Raw genomic sequence first — 20,645 nt, 5'->3', positions numbered from 1 at the left:
TACCAGACATTTAAAGAAGAACTAATCCCATTTCTTCTCAAACTATTCAGAACAATCGAAAAAGAGGGAATCCTCCCAAATTCTTTCTATGAAGCCAGCATCACCTTAATCCCTAAGCCAGAGAAAGATGCAGCACTGAAAGAAAATTACAGACCAATATCCCTGATGAACATAAACGCAAAAATCCTCAATAAAATTCTGGCCAATAGAGTACAACAACACATCAGGAAAATCATCCACCCAGACCAAGTGGGATTCATCCCTGGTATGCAGGGATGGTTCAACATTCGCAAATCAATCAATGTGATTCACCACATTAACAGACTGCAAAAGAAAAACCATATGATTATCTCAATTGATGCAGAGAAAGCATTTGATAAAATTCAACACCCTTTCATGATGAAAACTCTAAGCAAATTGGGTATAGAAGGAACATTCCTCAATATAATCAAAGCAATTTATAAAAAACCCACAGCCAGCATCCTATTGAATGGGGAAAAGTTGGAAGCATTTCCACTGAAATCAGGCACCAGGCAGGGATGCCCACTCTCACCACTGCTATTTAACATAGTTCTGGAAGTTTTAGCCAGAGCCATCAGACAAGAAAAAGAAATCAAAGGAATACAAATCAAGAAGGAAGAAGTCAAACTATCCCTCTTTGCAGACGATATGATTCTGTACTTAGAGGATCCAAAGAACTCTACTAAGAGACTATTGGAACTCATAGAGGACTTTGGCAAAGTGGCAGGATATAAAATCAATGCACAAAAATCAACAGCCTTTGTATGCACAAGCAATGCCATGACTGAGAAAGAACTGCTAAGATCAATCCCATTCACAATAGCTACAAAAACAATCAAATACCTTGGAATAAACTTAACCAAGGACATTAAAGATCTCTACGATGAGAATTGCAAAACCTTAAAGAAAGAAATAGAAGAGGATACCAAAAAATGGAAAAATCTTCAATGCTCATGGATTGGAAGAATCAACATCATCAAAATGTCCATTCTCCCAAAAGCAATTTATAGATTCAATGCAATCCCAATCAAGATACCAAAGACATTCTTCTCAGATCTGGAAAAAATGATGCTGAAATTCATATGGAGGCACAAGAGACCTCGAATAGCTAAAGCAATCTTGTACAACAAAAACAAAGCCGGAGGCATCACAATACCAGATTTCAGGACATACTACAAGGCAGTTGTAATCAAAACAGCATAGTACTGGTACAGAAACAGATGGATAGACCAATGGAAGAAAATAGAAACACCAGAAATCAATCCAAACATCTACAGCCAACTTATATTTGATCAAGGATCTAAAACTAATTCCTGGAGCAAGGACAGTCTATTCAATAAATGGTGCTGGGAAAACTGGATTTCCACGTGCAGAAGCATGAAGCAAGACCCCTACCTTACACCTTACACAAAAATCCACTCAGCGTGGATTAAAGACCTAAATCTACGTCCTGACACCATTAAGTTATTAGAGAACATTGGAGAAACCCTTCAAGATATTGGCACAGGCAAAGAATTTCTGGAAAAGACCCGAGAGGCACAGGCAGTCAAAGCCAAAATCAACTATTGGGATTGCATCAAATTGAGAAGTTTCTGTACTGCAAAAGAAACAGGAGAGTGAAGAGACAACCGACAGAATGGGAAAAAATATTTGCAAACTATGCAACAGACAAAGGGTTAATAACCAGAATCTACAAAGAGATCAAGAAACTTCACAAAAACAAAACCAACAATCCACTTAAGAGATGGGCCAAGGACTTCAATAGACATTTTTCAAAAGAGGAAATCCAAATGGCCAACAGGCACATGAAAAAATGTCAAGGTCACTAGCAATCAGGGAAATGCAAATCAAAAGCACAATGAGGTTTCACCTCACCCCGGTGAGAATGGCTCACATACAGAAATCTACCAACAACAGATGCTGGAGAGGATGTGGGGAAAAAGGGACACTAACCCACTGTTGGTGGGAATGCAAACTGGTCAAGTCACTATGGAAATCAGTCTGGAGATTCCTCAGAAACCTGAATATAACCCTACCGTTCGACCCAGCCATCCCACTCCTTGGAATTTACCCAAAGGAATTTAAATTGGCAAACAAAAAAGCGGTCTGCACCCTAATGTTTATTGCAGCACAATTCACAATAGCCAAGACCTGGAACCAACCTAAATGCCCATCAACGGTAGACTGGATAAAGAAATTATGGGATATGTATTCTTATGAATACTATACCTCAGTAAGAAACAATGAAATCCAGTCATTTGCAACAAAATGGAGGAATCTGGAACACATCATGCTGAGTGAAGTAAGCCAGTCCCAAAGGGACAAATACCATATGTTCTCCCTGATCGGTGACAACTGACTGAACACCAAAAAGGAAACCTCCTGAAGTGAAATGGACACTATGAGAAATGGTGACTTGATCAGCATAGCCCTGACTGTTAATGGACAACTTAATACATTATCCCTCTTAGTATTTTTTTTGTCTGTTCTACTTAATATGACTGCTTTAATTCTGTAATTATCACACAGTTATTCTTAAGTGTTGAAAATTAACTGAAATGTGATCCCTGTTAAACATAAGAGTGGGAATAAGAGAGGGAAGAGATGTATAATTTGGGACATGCTCGGGCTGACTTGCCCCAATTGGTAGAGTTGGAAACATACCAGGGGATTCCAGTTCAATCCCATCAAGGTGGCATGTACCAATGCCATCTCACTAGTCCAAGTGATCAATTTCAGTTCACAATTGATCATAATGAAAGGACTAAGAGTCAAAGGGAGCACATAAACAAGTCTAGTACCTGCTAACACTAACCGATAGAATAAATAAAGGGGAGAGTGATCCAACATGGGAAGTGAGATACTCAGCAGACTCATAGAATGGCGGATGTCCTAAATAGCACTCTGGCCTCAGAATCAGCCCTAAAGGCACTCGGATCTGGCTGAAAAGCCCATGAGAGTATTTCAGGCATGGAAAGCCAAGACACTCTGGCAAAAAGATCTCTGTGAGTGAGATCCCAGTGGAAAGAACAGGTCTTCAAAGAGGGAGGTGCCTTTCTCTGAAGAGAAGAGAGAACCTCCACTTTGACTATGACCGTGTCTAAACAAGATAAGAGTCGGAGAACTCAAGGGGCTTCCATAGCCTTGGAAACTCATGACTGGTGCATAGGGAGATTACTGATGCCATAAACAGGAGTGTCAATTTGTAAAGTCAACAACAGGAGTCACTGTGCACTTACTCCTCATGTAGGATCTCTGTCCTTAATGTGCTGTACATTGAGGCTTAATGCTATAACGAGTACTCAAACAGTATATTTCACTTCGTGTTTCTATGGGGGTGCAAACGATTGAAATCTTTACTTAATGTACACTAAACTGATCTTCTGTAAAAAAAAAAAAAAAAAAGAAATTATCAACTCCCAACTTGACTCTCACTGGGATTAAACATGACAATAGGTCTGATCTGATTTCATCATCATTTAAAAAAAAATCATCTATTATTTTTCACTTTATGTTTCTGTGTGGGAGCAAACTGTTGAAATCCTTACTTAAGGTATACTAAGCTGATCTTCTGTATATTAAGATAATCGAAAATGAATCTTGATGTGAATGGAAGGGGAGAGGGAATGGGAAAGGGGAGGGTTGTGGGTGGGAGGGACGGTATCGGGGGGGGGGGAAGCCATTGTAATCCATGAGTCGTACTTTGGAAATTTATATTCATTAAATAAAAGATTAAAAAAAAAATGAATCCCCCCCAAAAAAAAAAAAGTTGTAATCTTCAATTCAGCAGTTAAATTTTTATTCTCTCGATGACATTTTATTATTCCAAACCATGTCAACAAATGAAGCTTAAAATCACATAAAAATTTATAATTCTACTCTATTTGTACCATAACAACCCATACTAACAATATTTCTTCAATAAATATTCAATGAGCATCTCTTACTAGAGATAATATAGGAACAGTTAAGATCCAAGCAGTTGTTCTCCCAAAAGAGCTGACAGTAGGGAGAAGAAACATATAAACTGATCATTGGTAATCAAACTTAAGACTCAAAAGAAGAGAAATATGCACAAGATACATAAAAATAAAGTAGCCCAAACTAGGCAGATGAAAATCACTGATCTAGATCTGGGATCAGCAACCTTTCCTCTAAGGAGCAAGGTAAATATTTCGGGCTTTGCAGGACATGTAGTTAACTACTAAACTCTGCTACTACTGAGCATAAAATTAGTCAAAGACAACATGTAAATTCATGCATGACTGTGTTCCAATACTTTATTTATAAAAAAAAAAAAGTGGCAGTTTAGCCCCCAGGCTATAGTTGCTGACCCCTCATCTAGATCAATTATCTGCATTACAACTAAATATCCTGAGCTGCTACCAAAAGATCATTGTTTGGCCACTATCTGGCCTGATCTAGTCCAGTCTTCTGTTTACAGGTAGACAGGACTTTAGGAAGTTCTCCATTCTATGGATTGAATAACTGAAGTCCACATAGGGTAATAAACGACTTGCTCAGAGAACCACAGCAAAACAAAACAAATATAGCTCTAGTCACTCTATCTATGTGCAATGCTATCTGCCCCTCCTGGGGGTAGGTAAGAAAAACTTTAATTTAATGGCCCTGGAAGCCATAAAAGCTGTCTCAGCTACTTATTATCTCTGTCACTGTGGCAAGAAAGCAACCACAGAGAATAGGTAAACAAGTAGATATAGCTTTGTTCTAATAAATCTTTATTTACAAAAAGAGGCAGCTGATCTGCAAGGTTCATAAAACCAGTCTAACAAACAAAAGGCATCAACCCAATCTAGAGACTGTTCATTCCACGACTTTTGTCTACCTGTGAGCCTAGAAGAAAGACACTAAGTAGTATAGTAAGTCTGATGAGACATACTGCCAGCTTTCTCTTCCCCACTCTCCTTCCTTCCTGAATGCCTACTTAAATGCCAGGCATTGTTAATTTAACATTAAATTTCCTCACTTGGAGAAATTTCTGAATGGTATGTCTTGTTTTTCTTAAGAAATTGAAGGGATCTGACAAATGAGGTAGAAAATGAACATTCTTCCTAGTACCTGTATAAAATCTTTGCTTCAAACCAACCCGTGAACTTGGATAAGTCACTTCATTTTATGGGTTAAAATTTCCACCAAATGAAAACTGACAAGCTTCATACAGGTCATCTCTAAACTTGCCTTGAACGTATACAAAAGTTAAAACTGTCAAAAATGTTAACAGCTAAAACTTAACCGAATACTTTCTATGTCGGACATGTTCTAATCATTTTACATGTTTTAACTCATTTTTTTATGGGGAAACTGAAGCATAGAGGTATGAAATGATTAGCCTAGGATTACAACATGTGTGACTGGCAGAGTTGTGTATAAATACAAGTGATCTGAACCCAAAGTCCACGTCCATAACCACCAACCAATAAATGACATTCTGCATGCCAAAACCTTGTTTTCCCAACAATCTATAATTCAGACACTAAAATACATCATCTGTCCTTCAAATAAAGAGGACAGAGGAGAGAGAAGAAAGGAAAGAAAGGATTAATAACAAGACTACTTACAGCCATAGTACTCTATCTCCTGCCCAAATTAATCTACCAGGAATGAAATATAATGCTTCATGAATATCTAGTTTCGTCCCTAATCCACAACATCCCAAAGGATACCTATCCATTAAGATCAACACATTTCTTCCCACACAGTCCAGCATCTTCTTATGTGGAAGATAACTCTTTGTGTCAACTTAAAAAAAATTGAGTATCCACAACTTCATTTAGAAGGAGAAAGGCTATGAAGGAGCAGAAACTACTTGCAAGTGACTGCAATAGAGAAATGTCATGAAAGAGTCCACACTTCAAAGAGGAGCTCACATGCAAGTGAAACTTTCAAAGTCCCATGTTGATAGTCTAATAGAAGAAAATTTATAAAGTAACATAGGCAGCAAAAGTATTACTAGTTGGAAAGACCAAGAGTAAGAAGAAAGGCACAATTGTGTGGTACAAGAAACATAACTGAAAGTAGTATCAAAATTAAAGCCAACTTAGAAAAGAAATAAAGGGACTCTCAATCTATGACCACTGGAAGGAGGTTCCAAAATATTTTTTTTACAAGGCAGATATGGTTTTATTTTTGAGAAAGTCTGAAATAAATTATCACTACCAGTGAGACTTTTTCATTTTTTTCTTTCACTTGAGTAGAGCTATAACCTGCCTCTATATTATCAGCAATCTAAAACATAAATAGGAAATATATAAGATCAGCATGTGAGACTAATCTAAAAGGACACATCCCAAATAAAACTCTGTGTTATAAAATTTTATCTTAGAGGAACAAGAGTTGTGGTACAGCAGGTTAAGCGACCTCTTAGGATACCAGCATCCTATATCAGAGTGCATGGGAGGAGTCTGTTACACACTTCCAATCCAGCTTCTGGCTAATGCACCTGGAAAGCAGCAGATGATGGCCCAAGTACTCAGGTTCCTGCCACCCTCGCGAGGGTCCCAGATGGAGTTTGTAGCTCCTGCTTCAGCCTGGCCTACCCCACAGCTGTTGTGGGCATTCAGGAAGTGAACAGCAGATGGAAGATCTCTGTCACTCCGCTTTTCAGAAAAATAAATCTTTTAAAAATTTATCTTAGGGGACTGGCACTGTGGTGCAGGGGGTTAAGCCATGACCAGTAGCACTGGCAACCCATATGGGCACCACTTTGAGTCCTGGCTGCTCTACTTCTGATACAGCCCCCTGCTAATGCACCTGGAAAAGCAGCAGAGGATGGCCCAAGTTCTTGAGCCCCCGCACCCACATGGGAGACACAGAAGAAGCTCCTGGCTCTTGGGTTTGGCCTGACCCAGATCCAGTCACTGCAGCCATTTGGGGAGTGAACCAGCCGATGGAAGATCCATTTCTTTCTCCCTCCCTCCCTCCCTCCCTCTCTCTCTCTCTGTAACTCTGCCTTTCAAATAAATAAATAAGTCTTAAAAAAAATTTATCTTAGAGGAAAAACAAATTGGCGTAACACTTATCAAAAGGTTATGGTTCATCAGGACACAAAGTAAAAGGTAACTAATATTACTCATTATATGATAGCAACTGCAACTGTTTAGATAACTGTTTTCACATATTTAAGCAATCCAAAAAAGAGAGAGAGAGAGACAGAGAGAGAGAGAGAAAGAGGTCTTCCATCCAATGGTTCACTCCTCAACTGGCCACAATGGCTAGATAGAGCTGTACCGATCCTAAGCCAGGAGCCAGGAGCTTCTTCCAGGTCTCCCACGTGGGTGCAAGGGCCCAAGGACTTGGACCATTTTCTACTGCTTTCCCAGACCATAGCAGAGGGTTTCAAAACCGGCGCCCATATAGGATGTCGGCGCTTCAGGCCAGGGTGTTAACCCACTGAGACACAGCCCCTGTTACAAAAACTTTAAGCAGAGTGGGATAGACATGATTCATCAGTGTCTCCTTGTTTTTTGTTTTCTGGATTTTGTTTTGTTTTGTTTTAAATTTTACCTATTTATTTGAAAGGCAGAGTTACAGACAGAGGGAGAGACAGAGAAAGAGATCTTTCATCCACTGGCTCACCCCACAAATAGCCACTAAGACCTGGGTTGGCAAGGTCGGAGCCAGGAGCCAGGAGCTTCTTACTGGTCTCCCAAGTGGGTGGCAGGGGCCCAGATACTTTGGCCATCTTCTGCAACCTTCCCAGTCACATAAGCAGGGAGCTGGATCAGAAGCAGAGCAACTGAGACTCTGAACCAAACCACAGCCCACTGTGCTGGAACAGGAACCAGTACCCATTCTAGATGCCTGCATAGCAAGCCTATCTACAGAAACAGCTCCTCTCTTTATTTTTTAATACAGGAATTACAATCCCTCCTGGCTCTTGCCAGAGAGAACTCTGGGTGTTCTACTCTATTCATTCCTTTATCAGTAATATTTTATGTTAACACTATGTATATTTAAAGCAGAATTTTCATAGAATATTCCAAATCAAAAATTTGGTTGCTGAGTTCAAATTTAAAATAATTGATTAAATAGGATGCTTAAACTCTCTGCATTCAAAATTTTGATGGCAAAGTCACTATGGAAAAATGATATGACAATTCCTCAAGAATTAGCATATAATCCACTAATTTTGCTTCTGGGTATATACCCAAAAGAACTAAAAGGAGGAACTCAAATAGGTATTTGTACACCAATGTTCAAAGCAGCCTTATTCACAACAGTCAAAAGGTAGAAACAACCTAAAAATGTTTATTCAAAAATGAATAAAAATGTGGTATATTAATACAATAGGACATTATTTAGCCTTAAAAAGAAATAAAATTTTGATATATGCTACAACATACTTAAACCCTGGGAACATTACACTAAGTGAAATAAACCAACCACAAAAGGACATATATTGTATGATCCCACTTATGAGGTATCTAGAATACTCAAATTCATACATAGTAAGTAGAATGTAGTTACCAGGGACTGGAGGAAGTGGGGTACAGGGAGTTACTGTTTAATGAGTTTGTTTTGTAAGATGAACAGCATTTTGAGAATGGGTGATGGTGATGTTTGTACAGCAATATGTACAGTTAATGCCACTGACTATATAATTAAGAATGTTAAGGGCAAGCATTTGGCACAGTGGTAAAGATGCTGCTTGCAGTGCCTATGTTCAAGTCCAAAATCCATTTCTGATCCCAGCTTCCTGCTAATGTGCAGCCTACGAGACAGAAAGATGGCTCAAGTACTTGGGTCCCTGCTCCTCATGTGGAAGACCCAGACTAAGTTCCAGGCTTCTGGAATGGTGATTGGCATTCAACAAGCTAGCCAGTGGACGAAAGAAAAATCTTTGTTTCTCTTCTATCTTCCCAAAAAAGGAAAGAAAAGAAATATCAAAATGGTTACTATAGAAAATTTTGCTATATGTATTTAACCACAATTCATTTTCTTAATTGGGAGAGGTTTTTTTCAGGGGGAAGGGGTTCTTTTAGAGTTCAATTTTGAATATAATTGTTTTGTAAAAAGCTCACTAATCTATAATGCTCCCAACCTATCCCACTAAGTCTGAGCTACAATCTTCTATCCACTACTTACTACCACTTCTCCAATGATTTTAACAGAAGTCCTTCTATATTGCTTTTTAAGATTTATTTATTTGAAGTCAGAGTTACAGAGAGAGGGAGAGACAGAGAGAAAAAAATCTTCCATCTGCTGGTTCACTCCCCAGATGACAACAGCCAGGGGTAGGCTAGGTCAAAGCCAGGAGCTTCATCCAGGTTTCCCACAGGGGCTTGAGTCATTTTCCACCACTTTTCCCAAACTATTAGCAGGGAGCTACATCAAAAGTGGAGTAGCCGGGACACAAACCGGCACCCATATGAGATATCAGCATTGCAGGCAGTGCTTTAATCACTATGCCACAAGGCCAGCTCCCACAAGTCCTTTTTCTCATCAGCTGAAATTGTCAAAAAAAATCCTTCACAAATTCTTTTTCATATTTAGACATTACATTTACTGCAACCAATTATCCAGCAATGATAAAAATCTGACACTTATTTTTAATCAAATCAAACTACTAACACAGCACTGATCTCTCAAGCTATAATTGATAATTATATTACATAGAATATAATTTTACTAATTTCACTTATGGGTGGGGAAATTTATTTGTCCTGTTATAGAAGAAGCCAATGTCATTCAATATCCATATGCCAAATTTTGAATTGTAATTTCTAAATAAAGTAGCTGGCTTTTTTATAACTGGACAAATGCTTACTTTTAAAAGTTAATCCTCTAGTAATGTATTAGAGGGAAATGGACATTTTGAGAATGGATGATTGTTTATATCACTTGTTTCTTCCCTTGAGAAACAATCTTTAGTTTTGTTTTATTTAGGTTTGTTTTCTCTACATATTATTTGCTGAACTCCTTTACTTACAGTAGGGTTAACTATATGATCACTAAGTAAACTGATAACAAATCACTATAAAAATTGAGAATGAGAAGCTGGGGAAGGGGAGGCAGGAAGGAGGGAAAGTCCCACTTTGTTCCTAAATCTGTATATATAAAATAAATAAAACTTGCATAACTTAAATAAAACTTTAAAAAGTTAATCCTATAAAAAATATAAGAAACAGGGAGAATAATCCACTGTAAACTAAGACTAGGAAGAGTAAACTGATATGGTATCATCATTAATAAGAGAATTACAGGTTCTTTTTTTCCTTAAGACTTACTTTATTTATTTGAAAGGCAGAGTTAGAGAGAGAGAGAGAGAGAAAGAGGGAGAGAGAAACTGAAAAAGATCTTTCATGTACTAGGTTCACTCCCCAAATGGCCAGAACAGCCAGGGCTGGGCCAGGACAAGGCCAGGAGCCAAGAACTCCATCAGGGTCTCCCATGTAAGTGGCAGGGGCCTAAGCACTCAGCCATCTTCTGATGTTTTCCCAGGCACATGAGCAGGGAGCTGCAACAGAAGTGGAGCAGCTGGGACAGAAACCAGTGGCCAAATGGGATGACAGTGTCATAGGCTTTACCCCTTGCACCACAATGCCAGCCCCAGAATTATAGATACTAGAATACACAAAAGGTTAATGTGCTTAACATGTGTATTTTTAAAGATTTATTTATTTATTTGAAAGGCAGAGTTAGAGAGAGGCAGAGGCAGAAATAGAGAGAGATCTGCCATCTGCTGGTCCACTCCCCAGATGGCAGCAATGGCCAGAACTGTACCAATCCAGAGCCAGGAGCTAGGAGCCTCCTCCGGATCTCCCACATGGGTGCAGGTGCCAAAGGACCTGGGCCATCCTCCACTGCTCTCCCAGGCCAGAGCAGAGAGCTGGGTCAGAAGAGGAGCAGCCGAGATTCAAACCTGCACCCATATGGGATACCAGCTCTGCAGACAGGGGCCCTACCCACTACACCATGGCACCGGCCCCATGTGGGCCCCATGTTTATAGTTTTATAAATAAATTTTATTCATTTATAAAATAAATATATAAATATAAGTATATAAATATATATTTATAAATTATATATTTATAGAGTATATTTATAAATTTATTTATATATAAATAAACATAAAATATATAAATTTTAATCCACCAATAATATTTTCTTACCTATTTGACAATATAAAATTAACCTCAATATGTGGCAAACTGTTCACTGCATGACATTAGCTATTTTTCCACATATGAACAACTGTACCCAGCAGTGTCACTGATCTGAAAAGAAAAACTTACTAGGATTTGTTATGATCAAAATAATCAGTTTGCGAGGCAGGTGACTGGTTTAGACATTATTTGGGATGCCCTGCTTCCTATCAGAGTACCTGGGTACAAGTCCTGGCTCTGCTTTCAATCCAGCTTCCTGTTCCTTGGGAGACAACAGGTAATAGCTAAAGTATTTGGGTCCCTGCCATACACATGGGAAACTCTTACTGAACTCCTGGTTCCCGGCTGCGGCCTGGTCCAGCCCTGGCTAATGGGGGCGTTTGGGGAAGTGAACCAGCATATGGAAGTTACCTTTTTCTCTCTCTCTGCCTTTCAAATAAATAAGTAAAAATTCTTTAAAAAAATAATCATTTTCATTTCCAAACCAAAATCCCTGTTGTTTTTTTCAGAAAACTTTACTTTGCCAGTAAGTACAAGAATCCCAAATTTACTGTCCTGTGGCTAATACAGGGTTAACAGTAAGCATAATAATTGTGCCAAATACTATGAGAGAAAGCAGCTACAAGTTATTGAAGGTAAAAAAATTTGGTGACACCAAAACAAAGTTACAATTACCTTAAACCTTTCACTGAGATAAAATATTCTTTTTCTTGTTGTCCAAAGCCTTCTCCATCAGAACACAACAATTTTAGAACAGAAAAAAATACAGTCCTATTTCACAACAAAAAGACTGAACTGGAGAACGAAAAACAAAAACGAAACGATTTAGGAAGACAAAAACCTCAGGACAATCACAAAACACCTAATTTTGTGACCAAGTTTTATTTTAAGAATCCTCCTGAGTTTGGAAGTTACAGTACAACCAATATGTACATATGTGCATATTCCTAATATATGAGATACCACTGGATAACCAAAGGAGCAAACTCTGAAAATAGTCATCAGAACATTAAAATGTAAAAAGTAAAGGACTTTTAAAAGGGGGTAAAGGTGTATGGCAGCAAAAATCTCAGTAAGGAAAACCCACTCTGCTAGTGTTAGACCACAGACCTCGTGCAAAGACAGTGTTAAAGAAGTAAGAGACTGCCTGTACTTGACAGTAGCTTCTAAGTTAATGCCAAAATGGTTTAAAATATCTCACCAAAATATCTTCTTGGCCAAACACCAAAATGCAAAAGTAGGGTTCATAGGGTATTAGTTCTAACTCTGAGTCTTATGACGAATACAGCTCTATTTTCAAAGGGCCTCCCTAAAATACTTGGATGCCAGTGTCACTGTAGCTGGGTTCAGCAAATCAATAACCTTTACTTATCCTTTAAGTTCCTTAAGAAACTACACCAAGCAAGCAACTCAAGTGTGTAGAGGGGAATCCGCAAATCTGAACCGGTAGTTTATTAAGCTTGCGAATTCACAGCAGACACACTCTGGAATATACAGTCTATCTGCCTCTTCCTTAACTTCTTATTACCCACCAAAGATTCCAATAAGGCATGCAAGTCTCAAATGTTTATTCCTCTTTGAAGAGGACCACAATGCCCTGCCTACCCTCACCACTCCCCATCATTCTATTCTTTTACTCATTTAATACAATACACCACGCCCATAACACCACACGCTCCACACACATTACCCACACACACACTCCATACTCTCCTCACGGAACAACGAACTGAAAACACCCCATATTTAATGGCTCCACACTTAATAGCCCCAAAGTCTACACCTTCCCCATATAATGCAGAAAACACTCCACACATCCAGTTACCCAAAAATCGTAACACTCCCCTCACCTCAAAAATCCCATTCAACCTGTACTGAACAAATTTCACCACAACACAGCCTAAGAATTATATGCTTCCCTACGGCTCACAACACACACACACACACACACACACACCAAGCCACAGGCGTATAAAAGCCGAGCCACAACACCGCAGCGTTCAAACAAACGCTGGGAAGAGGCCTCCCTTCTGGCACCAGGAACCCACGAGGCTGGAGGTGGAAGGAGAACACACGGAAGATACTTCACCTGAAAATCCGCCAGGATCATCTCCCGGTCCATGTTGGACGCCATGGCGGCCGCCGAGTTCCGCCGCTCCTGGAACGAGGCGCGCACCTGGGAGGAAGACGGCGCCTCCTGCGGCCGTCGCCGCCGCCGCCGCCGCCGCCGGGCGCCGAGGGGCTGGCGGGCGAGCCGGCGGGAGGGCCGGCGGGCCGGCGGGCGGGGCAGCTCGGGAGGCGCTAGGTACTCATGCACTCGGTAACCTTCAGGCGCCCCGGCCGCCCGCCCGCGCCCCGCACAGCCTGTGCCGCAGCCGCCCCGACAGGGAGGTTGGTCTGGATGCGAGACTGGTCTTACTGTCGCCGGCCAGGATGTAAGCTGGTTGCGACAGCGCGCACCCGGCTCCTTTCAACCGCGGCGAGACCGGCGGGGGCGGGGAAACCGAGAGAACGAGCAGGCGGGCGGACGCCACGGCCGCCTCCGCCTCCTCCGCTTCCTCCCTGGCCGCCGCCTCCGCCCCTGGTTGGCTAGCACCAGGGCTGTCGCACATTTTGCCTGTCATCGAGGTCGCAAAGCACCGCTTTGCGGCTGTCACGTGACTGCCCTCCTGTCAAGCGCCGGGCGCGCGACGAAGCGGGCGGGGATCAGTGCAGATGCCAACCTGTAACTGCGGGAGTTGGAGACCCGCAACAGGTTATTCCAGTTTGGATTTCAGCAGAAGGTCTGAGAGTACCGCCTCCCCCTGGCTGGGGCGGGAATCGGATTCTGCGACGCTCGTGGTTAGTCAACACACAGACATCCAGCTTCAAACCAGCTCAATACACTTTCATAATCGAACAAACAGCATTTAAGAAATGTACCTTTTCTCTAACAGTTTCCCCAAAACACAGTCTCATATGCAGTCTCTATGCTCTCATTGTTAAAACCTGCGTACATACAGCCACACCGAACCCCAGGCCCCTGATGCCTGCATCCTTAGCCTTAACAGCACGCCTGTGGGAGACGTGGAAGCTGAGGAAGGTGAGAATCTCTGCTCCAAGAAGAGCATTTTTTTAAACATACATTATTTATTTATTTATTTTTATTTGAAAGGCAAAGGGACAGAGAGAAAGAATGTTCTATCTGCTGGCTTACTCTTCAAAAGGCCGTAATAGCCAGGTCTGGACCAGGCCAAAGCCAGGATCCAGGAACTCCCTCGGATCTCCCATGTGAGTGGCAGGTGCCCAAGCACTTGGGCCATCTTTCACTGCCTTCCTAGGTACATTAAGATTGAGCATTTTAAATTGGTAGTTATCAGAAATAAAAACCTTTGTTTGCTGCAGTGGTAACATCAATTTTTTTAGAGTTGAGACATCTTTCAAATGGGAAAACTTGAGTCCAACTTTGTATATCGAACTATTAAAAGCCGGCGCCGCGACTTGATTGGCTAATCCTCCGCCTGCGGCACCGGTACCCCGGAGTTCTAGTCCCGGTTGGGGCGCCAGATTCTGTCTCAGTTGCTCCTCTTCCAGTCCAGCTCTCTGCTGTGGCCCAGGAGGGCAGTGAAGGATGGCCCAGGTGCTTGGGCCCTGCGCCCACATGGGCAACCAGGGGTTGGGGGGTGGGCCGCACACCTGGCTCTTGGCTCCTGGCTCCTGGCTCCTGGCTCCTGGCTTCGGATCAGCGCAGTGTGGCAGCCATTTGGGGGGTGTACCAGAAGAGGGAAGACCTTTCTCTCTGTCTCTCTCACTCTCTAACTCTGCCTGTCAAAAAAAAAAAAAAATTATACATGGTAGAGGGGCCGATGTTGTGGCATAACAGGTAAAGCCACTACCTGCAATGCCAGCATCCCATATGGTCACAGTTTGTGTCCTGGCTGCTCCACTTCAGATCCAGCACCCTACTAATGCACCTCAGTAAGTACCGGAGGATGGTCCAAATCCTTAGGCCCCTATACCCGCATGGGAGGTCCAGAAGAAGCTCCTGGCTCTAGCTTTGGCCTGGTCCTGCCCCGGTTGTTGTGCCCATTTGGGAAGTGAACCAGTGGATGGAAGAGTTTCTCTCTCTCTCTCTCTCTCTCTCTCTCTGTAACTCTTCCAAGTAAATAAATAATTTTTTTAAAAAAATCATTGATCATATACAGTAACATGTGATCACTTGCAATTGTCATACAGGCTAGAGGGAGGTAACAGTAGAATATGCTCAACCTTGACTTGGAAAAATATCAGCTTCTAGTTTGTAATTCGGGGCATTTACTTGTTTTGGAAAGGATATAAAAGCCTGAGAATGTTAAGTAAGATTGCTGATTTTAGGCTATAGAGCTAAAATAGAAACTAGTGAAATCATCATATAGAATCAAGGCCAAGGTTTCTTAAACTGGGTATGTATTCATGAAAAGTCTGAGTTAAGTGTTCATTTTTCCCTGAACATAAAGAAATATACTATGTTGTTTTAATGTCTAGGTTTATTTTATTGTCTTTATTCTCCCTTTCTATAAATGCACTGGTCAATAGGTTCCTGGTCATTGTTTGCTCATTTATTTTTGAGAGGCAGAGACAGAGCTTTATCCATTGGTTCACTTCCCAAATGCCCACAATGGCCAGTGCTGGGCCTGGCCAAAGCCAGAAGCTGAGAACCAAAATTAGGTCTCCCATTGAGTGGCAGGGACCTAACTACTTGAGCCATCACCTGCTGTCTCCCAGGGTGCACATTATCAGGAAGCTGGAATCAGGAGTAGAACCAGAACTCAAACCCAGGCACTCTTATTATGGGATTGCAGTTATTCCAGGCAGTGTCTGTGTATTTTTTAAGTGTATTTTTCTGTGTATTTTTTAAGTGAAATTAGTCCCGCCTACAATTCTTATGTGATAATCTGTGTCTAGATCAGAATTAAGTAAATGAGGAATAAAGGCTTCCATAGTCAACTACATGAATTGATCTGCCATCCCAAAGGAAAAATTCCAAAATTGGGCATAAATATAAATCACGAGAAGAAACAATGCCAACAATGTAAAAGTGGCAGTTCACTTGCCCCATTCATATAAATCACCCTCAGTACAAAGCAGTTGAATAACTTTCTGGTTACATGGCCAAAATAAATACAGCCCTGAAAAGTTGAGGCCAACCCTTTGCTTGACATGTGTGCACCTCAGAAATCATTCCAATCCTGTGGCACTCCCTTTTTCCCTCCCTCCTCTCCATCTGGAAATTCAAACAATATAGTGACATATAAAGATGGGAAGAATGCATTTAAGCAGATAAGTTTTAGTACTGCCATAGGAACATTTTTAACAGATTATTTATTTATTTATTTATTTACTTATTTATTTGAAAGGCAGCATTACAGAGAGGCAGAGGCAGAGAGGGAGAGAGAGGTATTCCATCTGCTGGTTTATTCCCCAGATGGCTGCAACAGCCAGAGCTGTCTGGACCGATCAGAAGCGAGGAGCCTGGAGCTTCTTCTGGGTCTCCAAATGGGGTATAGGAGCCCAAGCACTTGAGCCATCTTCTACTGCTTTCCCAAGCCATAGCAGAGAGCTGGATGAGAAGTGGAGTTGGAACTTGAACTGGCATCCATATGGGAAAATGGCCCTGCGGGCAGCAGCTTTACCCACTTTACCACAACGCAGGACCCTTCTATGGAAGTAAGTCCGTCTGGCTTCAGCTTCTTTCAGGATTACTTCATGCGATAACTGAGAAAACAATCATGAAACTGCACAAAAAGCATAAAATTTCATAAAATAAAAGAGATAACAGGGTAAGTGGAAAGTACTGGTTTTTTTTTTCAGATTTTAATTTTATTTATTTGATTGACAGAAGGGAGAGGAGGAAAGGAGAAGAGGAGAGGGGAAGAGAGAGATGGAGGGTGAGGGGAAAAGGGAGAGAGAAGTAGAGGGAGAGGAAATCTTCCATCTACTGGTTCACTCCCTGAATGGCTGCACAGCCAGGGCTTGGCCAACCTGAAGCTATTTCATAAAAGCATAGATTTCATAGTCAGCATTCCTGCATTTGACTTGACTCTACCCCTTGATAAAAGCTCTCTGAGTTTGTTTTAGCTTTTTTTTTCCCCTAGAGGTTTTGTTTTGTTTTGCCCCTAGAATGGAGCTTAAAAAAATCTCACCTAATGATTTTCAATGTTGAGTGAACAATGCTTGTGAAAACTCATAAACTTTAAAATCCAAACATATTAGTGATTATTTCTCTGTATACCAATTACTAACTGCTTTTCTCAGGGCCACTCCTTTCATAAAGCTTAAGCCATCCAGAAGTTTTCTACTTTCAGAGCCGGAATTGTGGTACCTCAGATTGAGCTGCTGCCTGCAATGCTAGCATCCCATATTTCCGAAACCAGCTCCCTGCTAATTCACCTTGGAAAGCAGTGGAAAATGGCCCAAGCGCTTGGGCCCTTGAACCCACGTGAAAGACCCTGATGGAATTCCGGACTCCTGGCTTTGGCCTGGCCAGGGTTAGCCCAACCTTGGCCATTGCAGCCACTTGGGGAGTGAACCAGTGTATAGAAGATCAATTTTCTCTCTTTCTCTCTCTCTTTCCCTCTCTCTTTCTCCCTCTCCCTCTCTCCCTCTCTCTCCCCCCTTCTTCCTCCTCCCCTCTGTCACTCTGCCTTTCAAATAGATAAATCTTCTATTAAAAATAATTTTTCTACTTTCTATTAACGGATTTTACTATCTTTCCAACATAATTTAGTGCTACAACAAGTTCTGTTAACTTTTATCTCTGATTGTTTCATCTGTGTAGATTTTATCTCTCCCCAAAGGATGAAAGTTCCTTGAGAGTATAAATGATTCCATCTCATGTGGGTTTGTTTCTAAAGATTTATTTATTTATTTTGAAAGTCAGAGTTACAGAGAAAGAAGGAAAGAGAGAATTTCATCCACTGATTCACTCCCCAGATGGCCACAACAGCCAGCACTGGGCCAGTCTAAAACCAGGAGCCAGGAGCTTTATCCAGGTCTCCCACATGTGTGGTAGGGGCCCAAACACTTGGGCCATCTTCCACAGCTCTTCCCAGGCCAGCTGGATTAGACGTGAAGCAGCCTGGACAAGAACTAATACACATATGTGATGCCGGTGTTGCAGGTGGCAGCTTTACAGGCTGTGCCACAATGCTGGCCCCCATCTCGTGTGTGTTTTTTTATATTCACAATAATCCATACATAGCAAAGATCTAAATACATAATCTATAGTCAATAATTTTGAATTTATTTTTATTTTGTATATTTTATGTATAGGTACATTACATACCTTATTTAATCTTCACAGCAACCACTTTACAGAATAAAAAGCTGTTCTTGGAGGTTAAGAATTGCCCAAAGTCATGCAACAAAGTGACAGACCTAAGTCAAAACCAGTGCTAGAGGCTGGCGTTTTGGCACAATGGTTAAGGTGTAGCCTGCAATGACAGCATCCCAAATGAACATCCTATATGAACTCTCCAACATTGGTTCGAGTCTCAGCTGCTCCATTTCTGATCCATCTCCCAGTTAGTGTACCCGAGAAAGCAATGGAAGGCAGCCAAAGTGTGTGGACCCTTGCACCCATGTGGGAGACCCAGATGAAGTTCCAAGCTCCTGGCTTTGGCCTGGCCCAGCTACAGCTTTTGTAGCCATTTGAGGAGTGAACCAGTGGATGGAAGCTTTCTCTCTCTCTCTCTCTCTCTCTCTCTCTCTAATAAATAAAATAAAAATCTTAAAAAAAAAAACTTTCTTTCCACTTACCCTGTTACCTCCCTACAATTCACCCCTCAGGCTGCTAACTATATACAGTTCCTGAAGAAACTTTGTTCCCTGTGACCTAACTACTCATTTTGTATATCTATCCATTACCCAAAATAATTGTCCACTATAGAGAAATGAAGGAGAGGAAAATAAATATTGAATTAGGAGGGGCAAAATCTACTTATTTTTCTTTTCTCGATGATTCCTTCCTTAAAATAAACAAATTCATTTGAGTATTACAAACTGAGAGAATAGAAATGTAGAGAAAATCTCTATCCATAAACATGAGCATCAAAAAAAATCATTTAAACCTATCTGTTCTCATAGATGGTCCTCTGTAACAATTCATGGAGTTTAGCCTAATTCAAATATATTTCTAAAATCTCCATGTTCTTTGGTCTTCATTCAGTTTTTAAGAGAAACTTCATTTCACCTTTTTTCCCAATATAAATAATAAGGTATACTTGTACTTTATTAAAGTTTTATTTGTAATTATTTGTTTATAGAATACCAGGAAAGATACATAAGATTCCTATATGCTTTTTATCCATCTCCTTCTAATGTTATCACTTCACAAAGCATGGTACATTTATCAAAACTAAGAAATTAACATTGCTACAGTGCTACTAAATAAATTCCAGAGGGGCAGGCACTGTGGCACAGTGGGTTAAGGCATCTCTTGTGATGCCCATATCCTGTATCAAAGTGCCTTGTTCAAGTCCCAGCTATTTCTCTTCCAATCCAGCTTCTTATGCATTAGAAGGCAGCATATCATGCAAGTACTTGAGTCCCTGCTGCCCATGTAGAAGATCCAGATGAAGTCCTTGGCTCCTAGCTTCAGTCTGGCCCACAGCTGGTTGTTCTGGGCATTTGGGGAATGAACCAGTGGATAGAGGATCTCTCCTCCTACTCCATCACTATGCCTTTCAAATAAATAAATCTTTCAAATAAATAAATTGTATAGACTGTATTTTTTACACTAATGTGCTTTTCCTGTTCCAAGGCCCAATTCAGAATACCACATTCCATTTAGATGTCATGTCTCTATAGCCTATCTGTGACAGTTTCTTACACTTGACACTTTTGAATAATTAGGAGCTTTGTAGAATATCTCTCATTTTTGCCTTTACCTAATGTTTTCTCAGAACAGATTTATGAATTTTGGTGACAAATATCATAGAAGTGATACATCCTTCTCATTACATCATATCAGGACCATGTATTATCCATATTACTTATTACTGGTGGTATTAACCTTACTCCTTTGGTTAAGATAATCAAGTTTTCTTTAAAAAAAAAAAACACAATACTTTTTGGGGCTGAAGTTGTGGTATTGTGGGTAAAGCTGATGACTGCCACACCAGCATCCCATATGGATGTCAGTTCGAGTCCCGGCTGCTCCACTTCCTATCCAGCTTCCTGCTAATGCACCTTGGGAAGCAGCTAAAGATGGCCCAAGTCCTTGGGGCTCTGCACCCATGTGGAAGACCTGGAAAGAAGCTCCCAGATCCTGGCTTTGGCCTGACCCAACCCAGTCATTATGACCATTTGGGGAGTGAACCAGTAAATGGAAGACCTCTCTCTCTCTCTCTCTCTCTCTCCATCTTTTTCAAATAAATAAATATTTTTTTAAAAGAGAACTTCTTAAAATTCATGAGAGAATACTAATTCTACTACAGTTAATCCATGCTAAGGATTATCAAATATGTCGTTTTTTTTCCT

The 20,645-nt window shown here is 40.9% G+C and overlaps 1 protein-coding gene across 1 annotated transcript in view; it reads right to left on the bottom strand.

The window, feature by feature from the left end:
- Positions 1 to 13,616, bottom strand: part of FAF1 (Fas associated factor 1) — a 468,145-nt gene extending 454,529 nt beyond the window's left edge. Inside the window, exon 1 of the mRNA XM_051857780.3 lies at positions 13,237 to 13,616. Coding sequence (XP_051713740.1) covers positions 13,237 to 13,281 — 45 coding nt within the window. The 5' untranslated portion in view covers positions 13,282 to 13,616. The remainder of the gene's footprint in view (positions 1 to 13,236) is intronic.
- Between the last annotated feature and the right edge of the window lie 7,029 nt (positions 13,617 to 20,645).

This window comes from Oryctolagus cuniculus, chromosome 7 (assembly GCF_051225735.1).
Source record: "Oryctolagus cuniculus isolate XC-2025 breed Fujian yellow rabbit chromosome 7, ASM5122573v1, whole genome shotgun sequence".
NCBI classification, from domain to species: Eukaryota; Metazoa; Chordata; class Mammalia; order Lagomorpha; family Leporidae; genus Oryctolagus; species Oryctolagus cuniculus.
This window is presented reverse-complemented; position numbering and strand designations above follow the sequence as displayed.